The 24,528-nt window shown below is 37.2% G+C and overlaps 1 protein-coding gene across 2 annotated transcripts in view; it reads left to right on the top strand.

The window, feature by feature from the left end:
• GC (GC vitamin D binding protein) overlaps positions 1 to 23,719 on the top strand; it is a 43,987-nt gene extending 20,268 nt beyond the window's left edge. Inside the window, exons 4-13 of one of the 2 annotated variants that reach the window (XM_069594208.1) lie at positions 655 to 866; positions 3,759 to 3,891; positions 4,190 to 4,284; positions 6,444 to 6,573; positions 7,962 to 8,164; positions 8,879 to 9,008; positions 10,894 to 10,991; positions 12,876 to 13,008; positions 18,316 to 18,367; positions 23,543 to 23,719. In XM_069594208.1, coding sequence (XP_069450309.1) covers positions 655 to 866; positions 3,759 to 3,891; positions 4,190 to 4,284; positions 6,444 to 6,573; positions 7,962 to 8,164; positions 8,879 to 9,008; positions 10,894 to 10,991; positions 12,876 to 13,008; positions 18,316 to 18,348 — 1,167 coding nt within the window. In that variant the 3' untranslated portion in view covers positions 18,349 to 18,367; positions 23,543 to 23,719. Of the gene's footprint in view, positions 1 to 654; positions 867 to 3,758; positions 3,892 to 4,189; positions 4,285 to 6,443; positions 6,574 to 7,961; positions 8,165 to 8,878; positions 9,009 to 10,893; positions 10,992 to 12,875; positions 13,009 to 18,315; positions 18,368 to 23,533 lie in introns of both variants that reach the window. The other variant, XM_069594207.1, reaches the window with a different exon arrangement.
• Positions 23,720 to 24,528: the final 809 nt, after the last annotated feature.

The raw sequence follows: 24,528 nt of genomic DNA, 5'->3' as shown, positions 1-24,528 counted from the left end.
GTTGTAGCACTGCTTCAACTATGATACACAGGAAAATAAAACTTTGGGGCTTTGGGAAAAAACAGAACCTCAGGCCTCATCTTTGACCTACTGAATCAGAATTTCTGTGTTATGCAGTCCAGGCAGTTCCAATTTTTATACAGTCTGTGATATGATGCAAAACTGGGTTCAAGAACCACTGTGTTCAAGAACACAGATCAATGTTGAAGACCAAGGCAGTCAAGGATTAAGTCTGTTCAAGTAACAAAGAGAAGGGAGGAGGGCAGAGAGAGGTCACCATTCTCAGCATAGTATTTAGAACGGAATGCAGATGGCAGATCATATCAGAATCAATGGAGCTTTTTAAAAGGACCTTCCTCATCTTCAGAGATGTCAATATCCCCAAGGAGAAACACTAAACTAGAGAATCCAACCTCTAAAGGCTGTAGTCACACATCGCCCACTCATTAAGGAAGGTTTTCTTTAGGTCCTACTCTGAGTCTTAACAGAAGACTCTGTACTTGCCTATAGCTAGAATTATGCAACTTGTCATAGACAACCTTGTTTCCAATGAGAGTTTTCAAATTTAGAGCTAAGACACTATACCAGGTAGAGAACTACAAGCCTAGAAATTGTATGTATGTGAGTTTACTTGTTTTTCCTTTCTCATCCTAGACTTCAGCATTGTCTGACAAGTCCTGTGAAAGCAACTCTCCATTCCCAGTGCACCCTGGGACTCCTGAGTGCTGCACCCACGAGGGCCTTGAAAAGAAGCTCTGCATGGCTGCCCTGAAGCACCAGCCACAAGAATTTCCAACTTACGTAGAGCCAACAAATGACGAGATCTGTGAGGCATTCAGGAATGATCCCAAGGGATTTGCTGATCAGTAAGCAGCTTTCATCACATGTAAAACTTCAGGGTAAAAAATAACAAACATGTTTAAACTAACCCCCTACTCTGTACAGACACCTTTTATACCATACCACAACCCAGGCAATTTCCAATAACAGAAAATTGGCTGTTACCCAAGACAGCCCATCTTTGTCAGTGCTGATTATTATAAATGCCTTTTTCTCAGATGAAGATGAAAGCAACTTTCCCAAATCCCACCTTCTGTCATCCTAGTTCTAATATCTGAAGCAGAATCACCTGGAATGCCTCCATCCTTGTGACATTTTCAAATATTTAACAGAAGCTATTGTGATTACTCTTATGTTAGGGATCTTTACATACTCCATCCGATAGGATTTTATTGCTGTGCCCAAGTATTTAACTACAGGTAGAACATAAGACTTCCCTGGTGGCTCAGAGGGTAAAGCGTCTGCCTGTAATACAGGAGACTCTGGGTTCAATCCCTGGGTTGGGAAGATCCCCTGGAGAAGGAAATGGCAACCCACTCCAGTACTCTTGACTGGAGAATCCCATGGATGGAGGAGCCTGGTGGGCTACAGTCCACGGGGTCACAAAGAGTCAGACAGGGCTGAGCAACTTCACTTTCACTTTCATTTTCAGAGCATAAGAAATAAATAGCTTTTTCTCATTCCTACAGTACATCCCCAGAAACAGCTGTGAACAAGACACATATTGCACCCCATAAATAAACATATTGCATTTCTCTTCTCATTGTTTAATATTCTTGAGATATGTTAATTCTTTAGACTTAGAAGACAATAAAAATGAAAAATTGAAAATATTTATTTGTGATAATAGAATACACACACACACACAGAAGTCAAAAGAAATGTCATTAAAACTGGCTTTAGAAATAAGTCAAGGTAATAATTTTATAAAAATTGGTTGGTTTGCCCATGCCTGTAAATTTTCAGAGAGGATTTTGCCCAGGATTTCAGAGTCTCCTTAGACCCTTAGGGGCTTATATTCCTAAAAATGAATTTCAACAAATAAACAAGCCAACACATAACAACTGTCTAAACTAAACAGATAATGAAAAGTAATTGCATTACATTCATTTTAGTTTGTTCCATTAACGTTAATAAGCAGCCACCCCAGGCCATGCATATGGTAGACGCTAAGTGAATAAAGGGACAAATGACCTCTCTCAAGTAATCTACATGGAAATTTAGGGAAGATTTTTTAAATGAAAACATTGATTAAAAGTGACTAGTATATAGTGCCGCAGGCACCTCCTTCCAGCTCTAGTTCTGCTGGAGAAGCAGCCCAGAGACTACACTGCCTTACAGCAAGCTTCTGAGCGGGTTGTCCGCCCCCCCAGTCTTACTGCAGTGGCGCCGCCCGCGCGTTCCAAAGCAGAGCGCTGCAGCCACCATCCCAGCCTTGGTGTTTAGTGAACACAAGCCCCAGCGTGCCTGGAGTGTGCAATTTCCCGCCGAGCTGGCGAGTCCCGGGCATGAACCGCACTGACCGAGGGCGAGTGGCAGCCTCTGGGGTGGAGAAGAGCAGCAAGAAGACCAAGAAGAAACTTGCTGCTGGAGAGGAAGCCAAATTGTTGGCAGGTTTCACGGGTGTCATGAATAACATGCGGAAACAGAAACTACTGTGCGATGTGATCCTTAGGGTCCAGGAAAGAAGATACCTGCTCATCGTGTTGTCTTGCTGCATGCAGCCAGTCAATTTTTTAATCTAAAGTTCACAACTAACATGCTTGAATCAAAGTCCTTTAAAGTGGAACTCAAAGATGCTGAACCTGACATTATTGAAGAACTTGTGGAATTCGCTTATACCGCTAGAATTTCTGTGAATAGCAACAAGGTTCAGTCCTTGTTAGATGCAGCAAGCCAGCACCAGATTGAACCTGTGAAGAAAATGTGTGTTGATTTTTTGAAAGAACAAATTGATGCTTCAAACTGTCTTGGCAGAGTGTCTAGACTGTCTTGAACTGAAAGAAGCTGCAGATGACTTTATTCATCAGCATTTTACTGATGTTTCTAAAACTGATGAATTTCTACAACTTGATGTCAAGCAAGTTACACATCTCAACCAGGACCCTCTGTCAGAGCAGATGATCAGGTTTATATGCTGCAGTCAGGTGGTTGAAATATGATGAACCTAACCGCCAACCTTTTATGGCTGACATCCTTGTTAAAGTCAGGTTTCCTCTTATATCAAAGAATTTAAGTTAAACAGTACAAGCTGAACCACTTATTCAAGACAATCCCAAATGTCTTAAGATGGTGATAAGTAAATTGCCTTAAAAATCCATTTATAACCTAATCATGTAGCCAGTTTCTCGTGGACTTAAAACCCTTCAGAATGGACCAGAATGGGCAGCCAGGGAGAAATACTTGAGACTTGGCCTTTCTGGATAGTTAATCTGTTGGTGTTCTCAACTGTCTATCCAGAAGGAATTTAGCCTCATCCCTTATTTTATAGGAACATATGTGATAGAAGGTAAAAAATTAGACTTTGTCTCATTTCATGTACAGTAACTTTCAGTTTATGTGTTTTGTTTCTTTTTTAGAATTCAAGTTAGTGTACTGTGACCACATTTTCTTTCTTGAAGAAAAAAATTGGTTTGTTGTACCTGGAGCACATTTTTTGCCACATTCTTTTTTCATTTACTTAATTTTTCTTGATTTACAGACTTGAATTCCAACCAGTCTGTAAAATATCACTTAATAAAATCATACAATTGAAAAAAAGTGACTAGTATTATAACCTCTGCTCTATGTCCCAGGTGCTTTTTAGATATTAAAACTATAAAGTAACATACATCCTTTTTTTTCCATCAAAATACTTCTGAAAAAGTGAGTTGTTTCCCACAAATAGCTTCATTAATCCTACTATTTTTTCCCTACAGATTTATGTATGAATATTCCATTAATTATGGACAAGCTCCTCTGACACTTTTAGTCGGTTATACCAAGAGTTATCTCTCTATGGTAGGGTCCTGCTGTACTTCACCAAACCCAACAGCATGCTTTTTGAAAGAGGTAGGTATCATTTTATCACATAGCTAATGTACTTTTTTCTTCTATTAATGCCATTCCTTTTAAATAATGTTAGAAAGATTCAGATTCTGGAATCTGAAAATATTTTTTAAATGCCTCTTTTTTATTTTGTTAATTGGAAAAACACACATAAGCAACTCTGGGGGAAATGTTCCTTTGATCAGAATTCCATTTTCTAGTCATTAAAAGGAGTCAGAATGTCCCTTTTTTCTGCTATTTCTGCACACTGCTTTCAATGTATCCTGACTGTCTAATGAAATATTTCTCATTTATTTTCTAGAGACTTCAGCTTAAACATTTATCACTTCTCACCATTATGTCAAACAGAATCTGCTCACAATACGCTGCTTATGGGAAGGAGAAGTCAAGGCTCAGGTAAAAATTAAGCACAATCAGTATGTGTAGCTATTTCTGTACTATCAATCCATATCAGGATTCTCTAAGAAAATGTTTGCAATAGAAAATACAAATCATAGTGTTATCTTCCTACAATCCTCGAAAATAGTACTCAGCTACTTTTTATTTTCTCTACACAGAACATGAACCAAAGGAACAAGACTATTATAAAACCTAATTTGCTTTTAATCAGCCTTTTCCATATACTCATCATAAGACTGGTAGACCACTAGAAATTATTTCCTCAATATTCATAGTGCTGTATATTGCAAACACACAAGCAAAAACAATCATTTTCTTATTCACCACCCATTACTTGCTTCGCCCATTTTTTCCTTGGGAAGAAAACTTCCTGAATTCTTTTTATATATCTCTTAAGCTCCATGAATTTATTATAATTATTTACTTTGTTCTAACCTTTCTTTGGTTTTTGTATGGCTTTGTTAATGTCACACTTTAATTTTGACAGTTTCTATGTTTACAATTCTCTCATAGCTCATCAGACATCTATATTTGTCAGCTTTATATCTTTAGTATTTACAGTCTCTTTAATTCTTCTCACTCTGATTCACAAATTCTTTCCTCTAATGATAATAAAATAATTCATTTTGGCACCAGACCTTAAGGTTCCTCCAAAGGGCATAGAAGCTACTTTCATGAGTCCTTTAAAGATAATCTTCCATTAGAACTACTGAAAAACTAAACTGTGTTTTCTCTTGAAATTCCCTTTAGTTTTTCTTTTGCATTTAGAGTATTAGGCATGTAGAGCACAGTAATTCATAGTATAAAACATTCTATAAAGATGTACATATATAATGGCTTTATATATCTTTAATATATAAGATATAATTTATATATCATAAACTTATACTTGCATTAGTGTGTAGAAATTTACTCTGAAGAGCTGAGTGTGAACAAAAGTTTAGCTAAAAATATTGCTGTCACATTTTTTTAAATAGGAAAAACTTTCCTAATATGCCTAGAATAGAGTGTGTTTAAATCAATTATAATGTACCCATATGAGAGAATACCATGCAGTTAGAATTATATTTCAAAAGAATATTTAATGAAAACATCACTAAAAGAAATCAAAGCTACAATAGAAAAAAATTCCATTCTTATGGATTAGAAGAATTAATTGTAAAAATAGCCACAGTATCCAAAGCAATCTACAATTCAATGCAATTTCTGTCAATATCCATTGGCTTTTTTTTTTTTTTGCTGAAATAAAAATGCACCCTAAAATTCTTATAGAATATCAAAGGACTTCAAAGAGATTACAAAGTAACAGTAATAAAAAATACTATGGTAGTTGTTACATAAAAGAAAATATACTTAACATTACTGAATTATACAGTTAAAAATGGCCAAGATAACCAATTTAATTTTTTGGTTTTTTGCCATATTTTAAAAGAAAGATATAGAACCTATTCCTGATATAGAAAGTGAATAAGGCAAATAGGTAAATAGCATAGCAGAGTAAAATCCCTTAATATACCTTGCAAACCTTGTACTATACTTCAGGGTAATACACCAAAACATCAACATTAACTTGTGGTCTAGGGCTACAAGTCTTCATTATTTCTTTTATCTGTAGTTTCTAAATAAATTTATGAACAATTCTAAAGACTAGGAGGGGCCACAAAACGCAACATTGGCCTTATGAATAGATGTTAGAGATTTCTTATTACCATTTTAGGTTTAACATTTTAATTTTTTTAAATGTATGTATTTGGCTGTGCCAGCTCTTAGTTGTGGTGTGCAGCATCTTTTCATTGTGACATGAAGCTCCTTGACCACAGAGTGAACCCAGAACCACTGGGAGCGCAGAGTCTTAGCCACTGGACCACGAGGGATGTCCCTAGATCTAACATTTTAAAGGCTTGCTTCAGCTACACAAATCTGGCCAGAAGAGAAGCTCTTTATCAGTACTGAAAACATGAAGAGATTCATTGGGAATGACTGAATTTTCAATAGTGACTTTTGCACAAAGGATCTGCTACATGACAGATATGCTCTATGCAAATGTTGAGGACAAAGAAGGAAAACTTGGGTATTACTCCTCCAGACTATGTTCATAATGAAACCAAGAAAACTGAGAATATAGGTAAACTAATCATTCATTTCTAACTGTTCAGCCATCTCATCAAATTTGCTCAGAAAGTGCCTACTGCACATCTGGAAGATGTTTTGCCACTTGCTGAAGATATTACAACAATCCTCTCCAAGTGTTGTGAGTCTGCCTCTGAGGACTGCATGCCCAAGGAGGTAAGAAAATCTTCATCATCATGGACCACTCACTGAACGGCAGGCACTCTCCTAAGCTGCTTTCTAGATGCATCATCTCAGTGAATCCTCCTATGTATCCTATGAAATTTAAATACACGGTTAACTCGATTTTACAGATGAGGAAACAGAAGATTATCAAGGATTAATAAACTGAAGTCCTACAACTAGTAAGTGGCAAAGTCCACACAAAAGTCAAGATTCTGATTCCGAAGACCTTACTCTCCCTACAGAGCCCAGAGCATATCCACTAGCCATAGATGGTTACATTTAAATTAAACTTCAGTTCTTTGAAAACACTGGCCTCATTTCAAGTGCTCAGTATTGGACAATACAGATAGAGAATATTTCATCATCACCTGTTATTTCATTCATCATCTGTTCTATTAGACAACACTGAACTCATTATTAAAAGCTTCTAATGTTTTGTTATACTTGTTAAAATTTGATAGTCGCCCAGCTTTTTCACCATTTTTCATTTATATCATCCATTCAAGTATATACAAATTTGTACTGTTACTTTAGATAGAAGTCACTCCATGTCTGTGGACCTGTTTAGAAACAGATACTTTGACATCTGGTCTTTCTTTAAGGATACATCTCAGTGATAGGTGTTTCTCTATAACCTGACTTATAATGGCTAAGTGGGACTTTACTGTATATATCTACTGCATATACTGCATTTAGCTGCCTGGTGGTGGTGGTTTAGTCGCTAAGTCATGTTCGACTCTTGAGACCCCATGGACTGTAGCCCTCCAGGCTTCCTCTGTCCATGGGATTTTCCAGGCAAGAATACTGAAGTGGCTTGCCATTTCCTTCTTCAGAGACATTTACCTGCCTAGATATACCATGTTTTAAACCAGTTCCCTTTTATTGGATTTAGGTTGTTTTGGTTTAACATGGTAAGCAGTGCTGCCCTTAATCATTCTTAGCTAAATCTTCCCTTCATTCATAATTATGTTCTGAGAGTAAATTCTTGGAAATCATACTGTTATACTTCAAGGCTTTTAGTACATACTGACAATGACTTCCCTACTGGCTCAGTGGTAAAGAATCTGCCTGCCAGTGCAGGAGGTGTGGGTTCAATCTCTGGTTGGGAAGATCCCCTGGAGGAGAAAATGGCAACCTACTCCAGTCTTCTTCACTGAAAAATCCCATGGACAGAAGAACCTAGCAGGCTACAGTCCATAGGGTCACAAAAGAGTCAGACACAGCTATTGAACAACAATAACATATTGACAAATTGCACTCCATGAATAGCCTACCACTGTACCTTGTAAGAGCATTTATGCTGACTTCTTTAAGCTTTCCTTATTTTTAATGAGACTAACTAGGAAACTAAAAATGCACAAACACAATTTCTCTTGTAGCTTCCTGAATACACAGTAAAACTCTGTGACAACTTATCCACTAAAAATTCGAAATTTAAGGACTGTTGTCAAGAAAAAACACCCATGGACATATTTGTGTGCGCTTACTTCATGCCAGCTTCCCCAAACCCTAAATTGCCAGATGTCCAGTTGCCCACGAACAAAGATGTGTGTGATAAAGGAAACACCAACGTCCTGGATCAGTAAGTAGAGTCGATTTAATTTGACAGTATTGACATTCACTAGTATTAAGTGACAAAAGAAATTAAAATTGAAAGAGATGGTAAGCCTTTATCTGTTTTCCTCCATCTAAGAACTGAGATACACCATGGGCTACATACACTAATTTGCATATACTTCAAGTATGTGCATACTTAAGGCCTCAAAATATCTCAGTTTGAATTAACAGGTCCAAAAAATCAATTACTGGTATTAGAGATTAGAATTTAAACTGAAGTTGGACTGAAACTCTAATCTACATTTGTCTAAATGCTCATCGCTTTTATAAATGCATAAATATTGGGATGAGACAATGGAAGCGTTTACACAAATTACTTTCACAGAAAAGCTACTTAAGTTACCCACTTGATGCATTATATTGGATTTATTGCATTACGTTTGCACAAATGCAGTTCCATATATATCTGAAGTATTGATAGATCTGTTAATGCATAAATTTATAAACATATATTTGGTACATGTAGAATTTTAATTTAACTAGTCACAATAGCTTCAAAGCAACTATCAATAACTTGTATTTCAATGAGAATTTTAACTTAAAACATGCTGGAGTCATTTTTAGTTCAATCTTTTATTTTTAACTAAGCCAGGTAATAGATATTAAATTTCAGAACATGACGTGCATTCACAAATCTACCCATGTTAAAGAGTGTTATCTCCTTTCTCTCTTCTGCCAGGTATATATTTGAGCTAAGCAGGAAGACTCAGATTCCAGAAGTATTCCTCAGTAAAATACTTGAGCCAACCCTGAAAAGCCTTGATGAATGCTGCCACTCTGAATCTTCTGATGCCTGTTTAAATGAAAAGGTACAATTTTCTATATTTACATTAGTATAGCTTAAGGGTTAACAAACCAAGTCTGGCCTGGTGCCTGTGATCTAAGAATGGTCTTACACTTTTAAATGGTTCAAAAATAGTATTTCATTATACATGAAAATTACATAAAACTCCAACTTCAGTGTTCATAAGGTGTCATTGTAACACAGCCCTGCTCATTGTTTATAGTTGCTTTTGTGCCATGTTGGCAGTCGATTAGTTATAGCAGAGACTGTATGACATTTACACAGCTTGAAATGTTTACAATCTGGCCTTATGTAGAAAATGTTATCTAATATCCAATGTCGATAATAGACATTCATAATTTTTTTAATTTATTTATTTTAATTGGAGGCTAATTACTTTACAATATTGTAGTGGTTTTTGCCATACATCAACATGAATCAGTCATGGGCGCACATGTGTTCCCCATCCAGAACCCCCCTCCCACCTCCCTCCTCATCCCATCCTTCAGGGTCATCCCAGTGCACGAGCCCTGAGCACCCTGTCTCATGCATTGAACCTGGACTGGCGATCCACTTCACATATGATAATATACACGTTTCAACACTACCCTCTCAAATCATCCCACCCTCACCTTCTCCCACAGAGTCCAAAAGACTGTTCTTTATATCTGTGTCTCTTGCTGTCTCGCATATAGGGTCATTGTTACCGTCTTTCTAAATTCCATATATATGTGTCAATATTCTATAGTGGTGTTTTTCTTTCTGACTTACCTCATTCTGTATAATAGGCTCCAGTTTCATCTACCTCATTAGAACTGATTCAAATGCATTCTTTTTAATGGCTGAGTAATATTCCATTGTGTGTGTATATGTACCACAGCTTTTTTATCCATTCATGTGCCAATGGACATCTAGGTTACTTCCATGTCTTGGCTATTGTAAACAGTGCTGCGATGAACACTGGGGTACACGTGTCTCTTTCAATTCTGGTTTCCTCGGTGTGTATGCCCAGCAGTGGGATTGCTGGGTCATAAGGCAGTTCTATTTCCAATTTTTTAAAGAATCTCCACACTGTTCTCCATAGTGGCTGTACTAGTTTGCATTCCCACCAACAGCGTAAGAGGGTTCCTTTTTCTCCATACCCTCTCCGCATTTATGGTTTGTAGACTTTTTGATAGCAGCCATTCTGAATGGTGTGAAATGGTACCTCATTGTGGTCTTGATTTGCATTTCTTATAATGAATGATGTTGAGCATCTTTTCATGTGTTTGTTAGCCATCTGTATGTCTTCTTTAGAGAAATGTCTGTTTAGTTCTTTGGCCCATTTTCTGATTGGATCATTTATTTTTCTGGAATTGAGCTGCAGGAGTTGCTTGTGTATTTTTGAGATTAGTTCTTTGTCAGTTGCTTAATTTGCTTTTATTTTCTCCCATTCTGAAGGCTGTCTTTTCACCTTGCTTATAGTTTCCTTTGTTGTGCAGAAGCTTTTAATTTTAATTAGGTGCCATTTGTTTATTTTTGCCTTTATTTCCAATATTCTGGGAGGTGGGTCATAGAGGATCCTGCTGTGATTTATGTCAGAGACTGTTTTGCCTGTGTTTTCCTCTAGGAGTTTTATAGTTTCTGGTCTTAAACGTCTAGATCTTTAATCCATTTTGAGTTTATTTTTGTGTACGGTGTTAGGAAGTATTCTAGTTTCATTCTTTTACAAGTGGTTGACCAGTTTTTCCAGCACCACTTGTTAAAGAAATTGTCTCTTCTCCATTGTATATTCTTGCCTCCTTTGTCAAAGATAAGGTGTCCATAGGTTAGACACTAATATTGATACATTGCCCAGAATTCTAATTTAACATCTCTCTGAAGAATGTATCAAGACAAGTAATTGTTATATAATCATTATTTTCTTACAGGGCCCTCAATTGACAAGGGAATTATCATCTTTCATTCAAAAAGGACAAGAACTATGTGCTGATTATTCAGAAAACACATTTACTGAGTACAAGAAAAAGTAAGAGTCTTATTCTGGCTGATTCCTTCAAATTTATAAATAATAATAGCCTGGTATTGTGATTTGAAGCAGGGCTGAAGACTTAAGATGTGTCAAGTGAGCAGTGAAAAGAGGAGATGCAATTTAAGAGTTGTAAAGAATAGTCAATCTAATACCTATATAAGAAAAAACAGTTCTTTTCTGGGGGGATGTCATGTATATCAGATGAGAGGTCAGTTAGAACACAGTCACAGAAACATAAATTCCAAGATCCACAGGGACATGATTTAAAGAATATATAATTAATTCATATCAACACTCTTACCATAAAGTTATCTGTAGTTGTTGCTATACATAACAGAGAAACTAAAACTGCAGAAAAATATTATCTAACTTCATGGTTTATTGTCTGATAAGACGACCCAAACTTTCAATCAAGTACGGCGTCATCCATTACCAGTATATACTCTCTAAAAACTGGAAATAGAAATGTTAGTCAATAAGGTACAATAGCCATTTTTCTCAAGTCAAAGGAGGAAGCATGTCTTTATAGATAGGTGTTAATACTAAAATAACAGGTCATAACAAAAGTTTTACTGGCTTCCTAGAAAATCTCTCTGTAAGATCATGCCATTCTCAATTTCATCAAGCAAATTTCTTAGATCCATTTCAAACCATCAACAACACAACCCTCAAACAAGCACAAATACAACCTCATAAAAAACCTTTTAAAGAATCCCAAAAGGAGGAAACCTTCAGTGACCCCTATGAAGACCGTAACAAAGTCTAAAAGAAAAATAAATGTGGAAGCCTTAAGTTCAAAATGGTTGTTTCTCATTTATCAGGAGATTATATAATTAATAAATTATGGAGGTGGTATAGAATATTACGGATAATACAAAATTGAGTCCTCTGCCAACAGTTGTGTTTTGAAGTCTAGGGTTACATGGGACAATTCTGTGATAATTTATATAATCTCAGTACATTAAAAGTGTTAATGCAGTAGAATTGCTATTTGGGATTTTGAAGTAGAAAAGATTGAAACTATTGAGTCTAGGTATTTAAAATCCCACACACCCTCTTTTTCTCCCTATCCTCTGAGTTGCATCTAGTCTGACTTCCTTGGGACCTACTATTTTCAATAACTCTTTAATAAGCAAGCTAATCCCCCTCACCCTTCTGTCCTTTCCCAGCATCCATTATGCTAATCCCAACTCTAGATAAATTTGGGTCTCCATTGTGTCCCAATGCCCACTACTGGGCTGGCAAGTATCAATATTTCTTGGAAAAGTCATAAACCAGGCTGAGTTATCCATTATGAGGAGAGAGAGTTAATTTAAACTGGGAGGGACCATTCAAAATGGGAGGGAATCAAGAAAGTCATATCCTAGCACCATCTTAAGTGGAGATGGAGAGTTCATAAAAAGCAGGGCTTAAAAAACACAAAGACCTTGCTGTGCCTTCCAGCATAGCTAGTTGAGTAGCAGGCAAACAGAAGAGATTATATATGAGAGAAAGTACATTAAGGTGACAAAGTCCTATATGGAAGGTACTCTTTGAGGAGTTTGAAATTTAGAAATGGAGAGAAGATGAAAGATTAGGGGGAAGAGAGGAGGAAGTCATCCATGTGATTGATATAACTGAGTGAATGAAAGGAAAATAATAGGAATTCAAATTCAGCAGCAGGTTTTATGTTTACTTTTATGATCTAAAAAGACATAGATTTCACTTCCTAATCTTCAACTGAGACATCAAAAATCATTCCACAGATACTAAGTTTTCTTAAGGGTCACTATTTTCCTTTTTTGTTGTTGCTGTTGCAAAAGATCTGAAGTGGCTACCGATTGCACTGGACATGTTTATAGAATACATCTATTAGAACTTTACATAAAATTGGCCTTTCAGATTGGCAGAGCGACTAAGAGGAAAATTTCCTGATGCCACGGAGACGGATCTCCAAGAGCTGGTTGCCAAGCTCTCAGACTTTGCCTCCAAATGCTGTTCTATAAACTCACCTCCTCTCTACTGCAGTTCAGAGGTAAGAAAATTTAATGTTCTACTTATCCCTGCATAGTATGAAGAACTGGTATGGTCAGAATTGCTCATTTGTTATTGATTGCCTGTCCTACTCATGGGAAATGTCTTGGTCTTTTCAGACGCAGGTATCCTGTTTGTTCATATCCTCCATTTGACTCTTTTTTTTTTTAATTTTTTTTATTTTTTTTATTTTTTAAATTTTAAAATCTTTAATTCTTACATGCGTTCCCAAACATGAACCCCCCTCCCACCTCCCTCCTCATAACATCTCTCTGGGTCATCCCCATGCACCAGCCCCAAGCATGCTGCATCCTTCGTCATAGACTGGCGATTCAATTCTTACATGATAGCATACATGTTAGAATGTCATTCTCCCAAATCATCCCACCCTCTCCCTCTCCCTCTGAGTCCAAAAGTCCGTTATACACATCTGTGTCTCTTTCCCTGTCTTGCATACAGGGTCATCATTGCCATCTTCCTAAATTCCATATATATGTGTTAGTATACTGTATTGGTGTTTTTCTTTCTGGCTTACTTCACTCTGTATAATCTGCTCCAGTTTCATCCATCTCATCAGAACTGATTCAAATGAATTCTTTTTAACGGCTGAGTAATACTCCATTGTGTATATGTACCACTGCTTTCTTATCCATTCATCTGCTGATGGACATCTAGGTTGTTTCCATGTCCTGGCTATTATAAACAGTGCTGCGATGAACATTGGGGTACATGTGTCTCTTTCAGTTCTGGTTTCCTCGATGTGTATGCCCAGAAGTGGGATTGCTGGGTCATAAGGTAGTTCTATTTGCAATTTTTTAAGGAATCTCCACACTGTTCTCCATAGTGGCTGTACTAGTTTGCATTCCCACCAACAGTGTAGGAGGGTTCCCTTTTCTCCACACCCTCTCCAGCATTTATTGCTTGCAGATTTTTGGATCGCAGCCATTCTGACTGGTGTGAAGTGGTACCTCATTGTGGTTTTGATTTGCATTTCTCTAATAATTCCAGCAGTTATTTCAGAATGCTATATTACAAGTCAAAAAAGATAAGGAGGTCATTTCATTTCACTTTATGGCTAATTCAGAAGTAGTAATGACAATTCCAAGGATTTTGATGTTTCACCTGTTATATTTCTGGAATATAGAGGCAGGGTTAAGAACAGCTCTATGCCATGCTAAAAGATTCTTCCTTGGCTCACCTTTCTAAAGTTCATGTATTCCTTTTGATTGGATTATACTATTGTTTATTTTGTAGTCTATTGGGAAGGAAATACTTATGGTCCATTTTGGACCCATCATTTTTATATCTATACATAAAAATAATTTTACTATGGTGTTAAAGTTAATACTACTTATGCCAGGGATTTCAGGTCAATTAGAAGTCCTTTTCTATAAATTAAAGGATTTTTTAAGAATTTATATGAATTTTTATGCAATTAAACCATGAAAACAACAAGCCTGATTTAATTCTATGGATCAAGAAGATCCCCTGGAGAAGGGAATGGCTACTCACTCCAGTATTCTTACCTGGAGAATTCCATGGACAGAGGAACCTGGCAAGTTACAGTCCATGGGGTGGCAGAGTCAGATACAACTGAGTGACTAACACTTTCACTTCATTTTTCTATTATTATTCTAGTAGAGCACATCTGAAGATACCTAAGAACTTAATAAGAAATAAAATGTTTATATGAAGAAAACTATAAAGGTCGTTTAGTGTAATTTTTCACTTAGTTCATCCCTGCCAGAGGTCATTCGGCCTCCATTTAAATATCTGAAATTTGTTTTCTCCTAGAGGCAGCCTATTTCACTGCCCCGTAGCTTGATTTATGATACATTTTTTTTCTCTGAAACATGATATTCCCCTCATAATTTCTGCTCAGTCTGGTCTGGCTTTCTCTACCAACTAGAAAATGTATTTTCTCGGTTCTCTGGTAGAGGTTCTTTCCTATTTCAACTGGTTTTCTGAAAGTTAGGGCTGTCAAAATTTTGTTTGTATTTAAGTCTTGGTTACACATTCTAATTCTTTTACATATTTTGGTGGTTTTATTTTTTATCATTCTGTGTGTGTGTGTGTGGTGTGTCTGTGTGTTAGTTGCTCAGCTGTGTCCGACTCTGTGTGACCCCATGGACTGTAGTCCACTAGGCTCCTCTGTCCATGGAATCTTCCAGACAAGAACACCAGAGTGAGTTGCCATTTCCTCCCCCAGGGGATCTTTCCCACCTAGGGATCTAACTGGGTCTCCTTCAATGCAGGCAGATTTTTCACCATCTGAGCCTTTTTACCTTATCAATTTAACAAGCTGAGCTACATCACATTACTCATTTTTGTGCTCTATACCCTTGGAAATTATAATTTCCCCTCCAGTTTCAATGCATACCCTTCAAATCCCAAACCTATCTGTTAATCTTCCTAGTAATAATTTGTAAAGCCAGAATTCTGGAATGAAAAGGGTACAATAAAATACAAAGAAGCCTATTCTTAAAATTCTGCTGAGAAACATATCATGTTCATCTTTCATTAAAATTCAAAACAAGGTTCTAAAAAATGTGGATTATTAAGAAATTTTTATCATTACTGGCATTAAAACATCTATCATAAAGCAACTAAATCCAACAGTTTTTCTTCCTTTACTAACATCTGGCTTTGGGTAATATGGCAACTGAATTTAGGTTGCCTTTACCAGAAATTTTAAAAAAAGTCACCTTACCTAGAAGCTATTTTCTACCAGGAGAATTTGCTATAAGGGTCTCATTCAGTCATTAAGAAAAAAGAAAAAAGCCTAACTCCTTTTTTTTTTTAACATTCTATCAAAAATACCACTTTGCTAACCAGTCCCCAGTCCCTTTACCTGTTCATCCTTACCCACTTTCCTTTTTGACCTTGTACAAGCAAATAGAACTGTATGCATGAAGCACATTTCATTTCTTTAACTTGCTTTTCAGTGTACTTCATTATAATACATTGCCATTTTAAGACTTTATTTTCATTTTTTCAACAACCGTGGTGAGAACACAGTTTTGTGATGTTCTATTTTCTTGCTTTATAACCAGTAAATTTATAGCAGTGCTGCTGCTGAGTAGCCAAACTTTCAGAAATTGCTAAAGGACAGTGAGATGAATGGAGCTGAGCTACTCACAGATAAATGATTATTTAGAGCCCTGAGACTCTCTGGTATTTCTGTTAGCCTTTTGATGGTCTCTACATTAATGTTAATATCATAGCTAGGTAAGTGAGCTTACCTCTGACTTCAAGTTAAGGCAAAATCTGTTAGAACAGACTTTAATTCTCAATGCTTAATGTAAGTATTTGTCCCACTCACCCTATAATTTGGATTACAGTTTATCATCAAATCTCCTTGTCCTATTTGATTGTTAAAATAGTAAAATTGACACCAGGTTAGTAGTATCATTCTGCATTCCATTCATCCCAGTTCCTTGGACTCTTTTTTCATTATACTCTTCTGTTTCAACAATACCTTTTGAATGATTCTAATTTAAAGATTTTATCTCCTGATCTTATGTATGGTCATTCAGACACTACTCCCTAGCTACTTTTCTTGCTCCTCCCCTTAAAGCCAAGATTCTTGAAAGAATAGTATACACTGTTATTCATCACACTTCCTATGAATTCCTCTACCCTTTGCAGTATGGCATCTGATGCTACTATACCACTGACAAAGTCACACTGAAAATTTCTTGGTAAGTCTAACAGTTTTTCAGTCCTTATCAGCCTTCTCTATAAAACACTTGATACCCACAATGATTTCTTTATTCTTGCAACAATTGTCATCTTATCATATTCTACCTTTTTCTCCTATGGTCCTTCCCTTCTCATTCTCTTTAGTATTGTGTTCTTCTTCTACCTACAATTTAAACTTCTTTTCTTGCAGAGTTTTTTCCTTGATCTTCAATTTTCATGACATTACATTTTCCCTGAGCGTTCTTGTCCATGGACATGTGTTTAATCTTCAAACCTCCACCTCCAGGCAGAATCTCTCCCCTCAGGACTAAGATTTTCATCCAAGGGCCCATGGGGGCTCTTATCCCACAAGAAATTCAAACTCAACATGCCCAAAGTCTTCCCCTAAAAAGCTCTTATTTCCCTACATTTATAAATACCATCACCATTCACCCATTGTCTAAAATAGAAACAGTAATCTTTGACTTCTACCTACATTCAACTCAGTTCCAAATCCTATGAATTCTAACTCTTCAATATCTCTCAGTAAATACCTTCTTCTATATTATCAGCACTTAGTGAGGACAATGAAAGATAGCATTTCTTGCACCATGCAAAGAGAATTATGATACAACTCTGCTGTAGTGTCTCGGAAAAGAAAAACAGACAAGGGGGAAACACACTTGCCTAATTATAAAGCAGAAGATGACTGGATAAAAACTCATACTCAATGGCTTCCCTGATGGCTCAGAGAGTAAAGAATCTGCCTGCAATGCAGAAGACCTAGGTTTGATCCCTGGGTTGGGAAGATCCCCTGGAGGAGGGCATGCCAACCCACTCCAGTATTCTTGCCTGGAGAATCCCTATGGACAGTGGAGCCTAGTGGGCTATAGTCCATAGGGTCACAAAGAGTCAGACGCAACTGAGCAACTAAGCACAGCACAATTTAGGCAACATTTTACCTAGATTACAAGCTGCCCATTGGTCTCTCATCTCTAGTCTTCCTCCAGTGCCTCACACCCAATCCCATCTCTATAGTTAGGTCAAAATAACCTTGGTGATGCACAAAATGGTAAATACATTTTTAATTGCTCTCCATCACTTCTAAATTACATCCAATTTTTTTTTTTCTAATCAAAAGAATTTGGACAATTGGTTTCTTCTCCAAACTGGTCATGACTTATTCTTATTGCTTTAGCTCTCCTAAACTACTTGCAGTTTCCTAAGTACATTAAGCTTGCTCTTACCTCAAAGCTTTTGCACCTACTAACTCAACCCAGATTGCCCTATTCACACACTATAACTGGCTCAATCCTTCCACAAGCTTCAGGATTCAAATTAAACATCAGCTCCCCTGGGAATCCTTCCCCGGCACCCAAGCTCATCTGCTATGACTTAATATTCTGTGCACACCCAATAATGTCATTGTTTTCTTGTCTTTTTTCCTGGAACACTATAATATAAAACTAAATAAATATGAAGGATGGTCAATTAAAAATGCAATATAAAACTGTATTTTGACAAGAATCATTTCATATATGCAAGGTTCAAAAAATTTTTATTCCTTCTGAATGATGTTATCTTACAACAAAATACCCCATGATTTAAATAATATTTTTCATTTCAGATTGATGCTGAAATTAATACCCTACAGTCCTGATGCATGTGAACTGTCTTAAGTAAGTATAATTTTTAAAGGCAGCAAAGAATCTAGCTTTGTACTATGTATTTTTTTTAAATCATAATAGGAAGGAGATTATTTGTTCAAATTATTTCTTCTAACAATTATCTAGTCAAACTCATCTTATAGATGAGAATATTAAGCATATGGAGAAGTTAGGAACTTAAACAAGAATATACAACCAACTTCCGACATATTTAGGACTAGAGTCCTAGTCCCCAGCCCAGTACTTTATCCATTATAACCCCACAGCTAAGACAATGACCTCATAGAGATCAGGGGTCTTGATGCATTCAGCAGAAAAAGCTGAGTTTGAAGACAGAATCCATCAAGTCTTCAAGTTAACCTGGCAGTATTCTCAGGAGGAAAATGACATTCCTCAAGCTAAAGCAACACTGTTGAAATATTGCCACCTGCTTTTTTCAGATAGTACACTCTCATCCATTAAAAAAATGTCTGATGAAGATATTGAGTATAAAATAATTTAGATAGAACCCAATACCTTAAACTGAGGTGACCTTAACTCTGTATTTTTACAAAAGACATTTTCTCTTCAAATTTAATTGTATTCATGTTAAAGATATTGCTTCTGAGACTTTTTAAAAATGACTAAAAACAATGGTTTATCTCAGATCTTAATTAAACTGAGGCTTTTCAATTATATAAAATTTTAATTTTTCTGATTTCCTGACAATGTTTCCTAAAATGCTTTTGGAAGGAAAAGCCATCAACTAGTGAAATCCAAGCTTCCAACTCTCAACAATTTGAAAAAGCAAAAAGAAAATTAACATTCTGAGAGGCAGTGCAATGGGATTAATCAAGGAACTCATTTTTGAACTCATCCAATCTGGTTTAGAATTCTCTGTCTCTGTAAATTTTGTAAACACAATCCCTAAAGCTAAGTTCCATTTTCCATAAGAAAAGTGTAATATCTACCTTTCGGCATTGTTGTAATGATTAACTGAAATGATGATGTATTATGTAAAAGTCCTAGCGAATAGTAGCAGAAATACTAGCAAAATTTTTACTGCTGTTGCTTCTACTGCTGATAAAACTGTTGACTAAAGAAAAACACACAACCTGACAAAGTTGTGAGTTATGTTTTATTTGGGGCCTTTACTAAGGACTATAGTCCAGGAAGATAGCCTCTCAGATAGCTAAAAGGAACTTCTCTGAAAAGGTAAGGGAGGAACCAGAATATATAGGCGGAGGCTTGAGGCTTTTTTTTTTTCCCCTGAAAAAGCAAACATACAGTAGAACATCAAAGATGCCTGCTATTTACAAAGAATAGACATCTCAAGTTCATGATTTTAGTTCTCTCTATTGCATGAGAAGATGCAACAATCTGGGATCACTGAAGTTTTCCCTTTAGGTACACATCTTAACTGTCTATGACCAATGGCCAGAATCCAGAACACTGAAAGTTTTCGGTTATTCTCCATTCTAAATCTTTTTCAGGCCACACTGTTAGCACAGCTAAAGTGTCTGATGGTGGGCAACATTTATTGTTTCCTGAAATAGCAGGCAACATTCTTTGTCTAAAATATGAATCGAAATCAAAACAAGTTCCCCTCTGTATATATTCTTTGTGCTCTAGCATATGAATATTATGTCCTAAAGGGAAAGTAAGTTCACTGAATAATTTCTGGAGAAAAAGGCTAAAAGCCACACCTGAAACTAATGTGTTATGTTACATTGTTCAGTTGCTCAGTCATGTCCAACTCTTTGCAGTCCATGGACCGCAGCATACCATTCTTCACTATCCCTCACTATCTCCTGGAGTTTGCTCAAATTCATGTCCAGTGACTCAATCAACTCAATTTCAACTTATACTTCAATGAAAAAAATGAAAAATCCAGGTTACTTGAGTGTAAACAGTCTAGAGTTTAAAATAGTATATGGTTTCTATTGCTGCTAAACTAATCCTTTTTCCTCATTTAAATTAATCCAGTATCCCTTTATTTCAACCCACTGTAATCTCAATAGAGTTAAAAATTTCAGTACACAACAGCCACCTCACCTCCCTACCCTTCAAGGTACCTCTAGCTATTGTATATGAAAACTTTGCCTTTGAGTTTGTTTTAACTGAATTATTTTTCTCTAGGAACACAGTGCATTTTCTTGGTGTCTCATGTATATTCACATTCTTTCAGTCTCCGGGAGTACAAATTGAAAAAGAGGGTATTCTAAGAAAAAGAGAGGCAACACTAATTTGAAGAATTAAGAGTTTGGGGTTTTTTTTTTTAACCTGACAACTTTCCAAAATACTCTTAATGCTAGCTAAATCAACAGGGTAAGTTTTTTTCAGTGACAGATTGATGAAGGTTCTAGTATACTGATTACTCTGGGTCTAGTCATTAACTAGATCTTCTATTAAAAAAATGTTTCAATCCTTTCTCTCATATTAGTATTATTGCCTTTAATTAGTCCTACAATTTCTGAATCACCCAGCTGGCCACCCAGCTACCATTTGATCATCTAGAAGGAAGCCCTAAAAAAAAAAGAAAAATCACTCACATGTTCCTTCATATGCTTCCACAATGTGTATTGATTCTTTTGGGCTCTATTTCAGTTCAGTTCAGCCGCTCAGTCGTGTCCGACTCTTTGTGACCCCATAAATCGCAGCACGCTAGGCCTCCCTGTCCATCACCATCTCCCGGAGCTCACCCAGACTCACGTCCATCGAGTCCATGATGCCATCCAGCCATCTCATCCTGGGTTGTCCCCTTCTCCTCCTGCCCCTAATCCCTCCCAATATCAGAGTCTTTTCCAATGAGTCAACTCTTTGCAGGAGGTGGCCAAAGTACTGGAGCTTCAGCTGTAGCATCATTCCTTCCAAAGAAATCCCAGGGTTGATCTCCTTCAGAATGGACTGGTTGAATCTCCTTGCAGTCCAAGGGACTCTCAAGAGTCTTCTCCAACACCACAGTTCAAAAGCATCAATTCTTCAGCGCTGAGCCTTCTTCACAGTCCAACTCTCACATCCATACATGACCACAGGAAAAACCATAGCCTTGACTAGACGGACCTTAGTCGGCAAAGTAATGTCTCTGCTTTTGAATATACTATCTAGGTTGATCATAACTTTTCTTCCAAGGTGTAAGCATCTTTTAATTTCATGCCTATTTATTATAATCACAATCCGCAATTATAAAGGGTTATATTAGGAGCAATTATGTGGCTTTGAAAGAGCAAATTATAACTTGCTCATAAGGTTGTGAGACTAGGGCACCTGATGTCTAGAAATAATGATGCCACACTCTAAAAGTTCTATTAGGTTTCCAGAACACAGCAGATTGTGGTTCTTGGGTTTCAGGGAGAATTCTGTAACCCTGTAGGACAATAGTTGTTAGTTGCTAAATCCAACTCTTTGCAACCCCACGGGCTGTAGCCTGCCAGGCTCCTCTGTCCTTGGGAATTCCAGGGTAAGGATACTGGAGTGGGTTGCCATTTCCTTCTCCAGGGGATCTTCCCCACCCAAGAATTAAGCCCATGTCTCTTGCAGTGCAGGCAAATTGTTTACCACTGAGCCACCGGGGAACATTCAACTATCAGCAGCATTGCGCAGAAACAACAGTTCCCGTTGTGAGCTGCTCTGAATCCAGCACTTGACTTTGATTCCAAACTAAGTAATGAGCACTTGTCAGACCTCTCTCCCTCCCCATAGACCAGCTTTTTCTTCATGTTTTAAACCTGACTTGTCATCTTGACAGCTATTGGTCCCCTTAGTCAATTTCTTCTAGGACACATCCATTTGCTTCTTTGGTTTTTCTCAGTAAAACAAGTATGCTCTAGGTGACAGCAGTAGCATATTATTTAGTGCAAAGCAGTTCCTAAAACTGTTAACTTTGGCTGGCTATGTATTTTTCAGTAAGAACCTATCCATCTCTAGAGACCAGAAAAACATGTAGAAGCTGAAGCTTTTGTCTCAAGGTGTTCCTCTCCTTAGGTACATGTACAATTCATGTCTTCCACTCAATAGTTTGATGCTATTTTATCTTAACTAAAGTCTTTATAAACCTGACTCATCATCCTGACAGTTATTGGTCCCCTTAGTCAGTTTCTTCAAGCCTCCAAATGGATTGTGATCACATTTGCATGCCCCATTGGAGAGGGATTTGCTGTCTTTTTCAGTTCAGTTCAGTTCAGTCGCTCAGTCGTGTCCAACTCTGCGACCCCATGAATTCCTGTCTTTTAATAAGTCCCAAAAAGCCAGTTATCTTTTTCCTCCAGTTTTGGGAACAATTAGTGTCCCTTGGGTTGCCAACTGATAAAGGAGTCAGCTCATGCTGCAAAACCGGGTGGGAGAGAAACTACTGCTAGAATGACAGTCAACAACATCCAGTGCTGACACAATGAGAGGAACGTGAGGAAGAAGCATAGAGGGGTCTCCCTTCTCATCCTCCTGCCAAGGCACACACTCATTGAGGACAGTGAAAGATGGTATTTCTTGCACCATGCAAAGAGAATTATGATACAACTCTGCTGTAGTGTCTAGGGAAAGAATAGACAAGGGGGAGACAGTCTTGCCTAATTACAAAGTAGAAGGTGATTGGATAAAAACTCATACTCAGTGGTGACTCAGTAGTAAAGAATTCGCCTGAAATGCAGGAGATGCAGGTTCAATCCCTGGGTGGGGAAGATCCCCTGGAGAAGGAAATGGCAACCCACTCCAGTATTTTTGCCTGGGAAATCCCATGGTCAGAGGAGTCTAGCAGGCTATAGTTCATGGGGTCACAGAGTTGGACACAATTTATTAACTAAACATCACACTCAGTGCATCATTAAAATAACTACTGAACTTTTATCTCAGCCCCATGACTGAGGGGCCTCATGTGCCACTGGCTGCTGCTACTTTTCCCTCTGACAGTGATTATTCATACTCATACATCAGAAAGTTACATACACAAATTAGTTCAAATTGAAAAAAAACCAACAACACCACTGTATGATATACTTAGCCAAACAACAGTCATGGCTTTATATTGAGGTATTGGGAATTTCTTACATTTACTCAAGACCTATCAAGTGGGCCATAGAGGATATACAGGTCACACTAGACAGGTTTACATATATACATAATAACCCGACTTTATGTGCATCTGTTGAACTGCAGGATGATTGGTGTCCATTAGCTCTGTTTTCCTAACATGTATTTCCACAGTTCTCACAGACCTCAAACTGGAAGCACTCTGGGAATGACAACTGCTGGCCTAAACTCAGCAACACCAGAGCTCCTGAGAAGACAGCTAGTATACTCCCTGCTTGTTTTCGGCTACAATATCCTCGTCTGATGTCAAGTGTGATGATTTGTTACCAAAATAAATTGAAATGTAATGCAAACCATAAATGCTACTTCACCTGATTATACAGTGTCAGTCTCCAGCTCCGTTTCTATGACCTCCACAAAGACACTATAGAAGGCAACTCCAGCCCACCAGCCCTTGCTTTCTCCTAGATCTATAGTGGCCTTCTAAAAGATTCACAGCAGAAGCATCCACTTTACAGTTCCCAGCACACTGAGCCATGGCTTGATTGCAACTCAGGCTTAATATGTACCATTAAGAAAAAGTTAATAGCCTTCTACCGTAAAGAGCCTAGAATAGCTCACTTCTTTAAAAAAAAAAAAAGTTTTTAATTAAAGAAAATATAACCTCCTGTGGATACTTTCTTGCTTCTAGCCATAAGTTATACGGCTTTAGTTAGGTAGCATCCGCCTTGAAAAAAAAAAAAAAAACACTTTGTGACCTAAACAAGTTTATTGTTGCTAAAGAAAACTCCTTGGAGCAATTGATTAAGTCAAAGTTCTAAAAATAATGATTTCTGCTTAATTCCATTTACCATATACACGCTATATGATATTATTTCTACATGCTTACTTTGCCCAAGGAAACTGGAAGTGTTCTAACAGATTTTGCTTTGAAAAAAAGATCATATTTTCAGAATAAAGACTCCTTGGAAACCAATACAAGCCAAGGAAAATCTTCTATATTTATAGTTAACTGCTTCAAGGAATTGGGATTCATCTCATGGTGGATGTAGAGTTTTATGGTACAGATGAAGCATATTTTATAGCAAATATAACTGGAGTCATAGTAACCAAAATCATCTCTGGTCCCCTCTCGAGATGCCAAGTCCCAGCAGGCTGCACCGCATTAA

Source organism: Ovis canadensis, chromosome 6 (assembly GCF_042477335.2).
Source record: "Ovis canadensis isolate MfBH-ARS-UI-01 breed Bighorn chromosome 6, ARS-UI_OviCan_v2, whole genome shotgun sequence".
Classification (NCBI taxonomy): Eukaryota; Metazoa; Chordata; class Mammalia; order Artiodactyla; family Bovidae; genus Ovis; species Ovis canadensis.
This window is presented reverse-complemented; position numbering and strand designations above follow the sequence as displayed.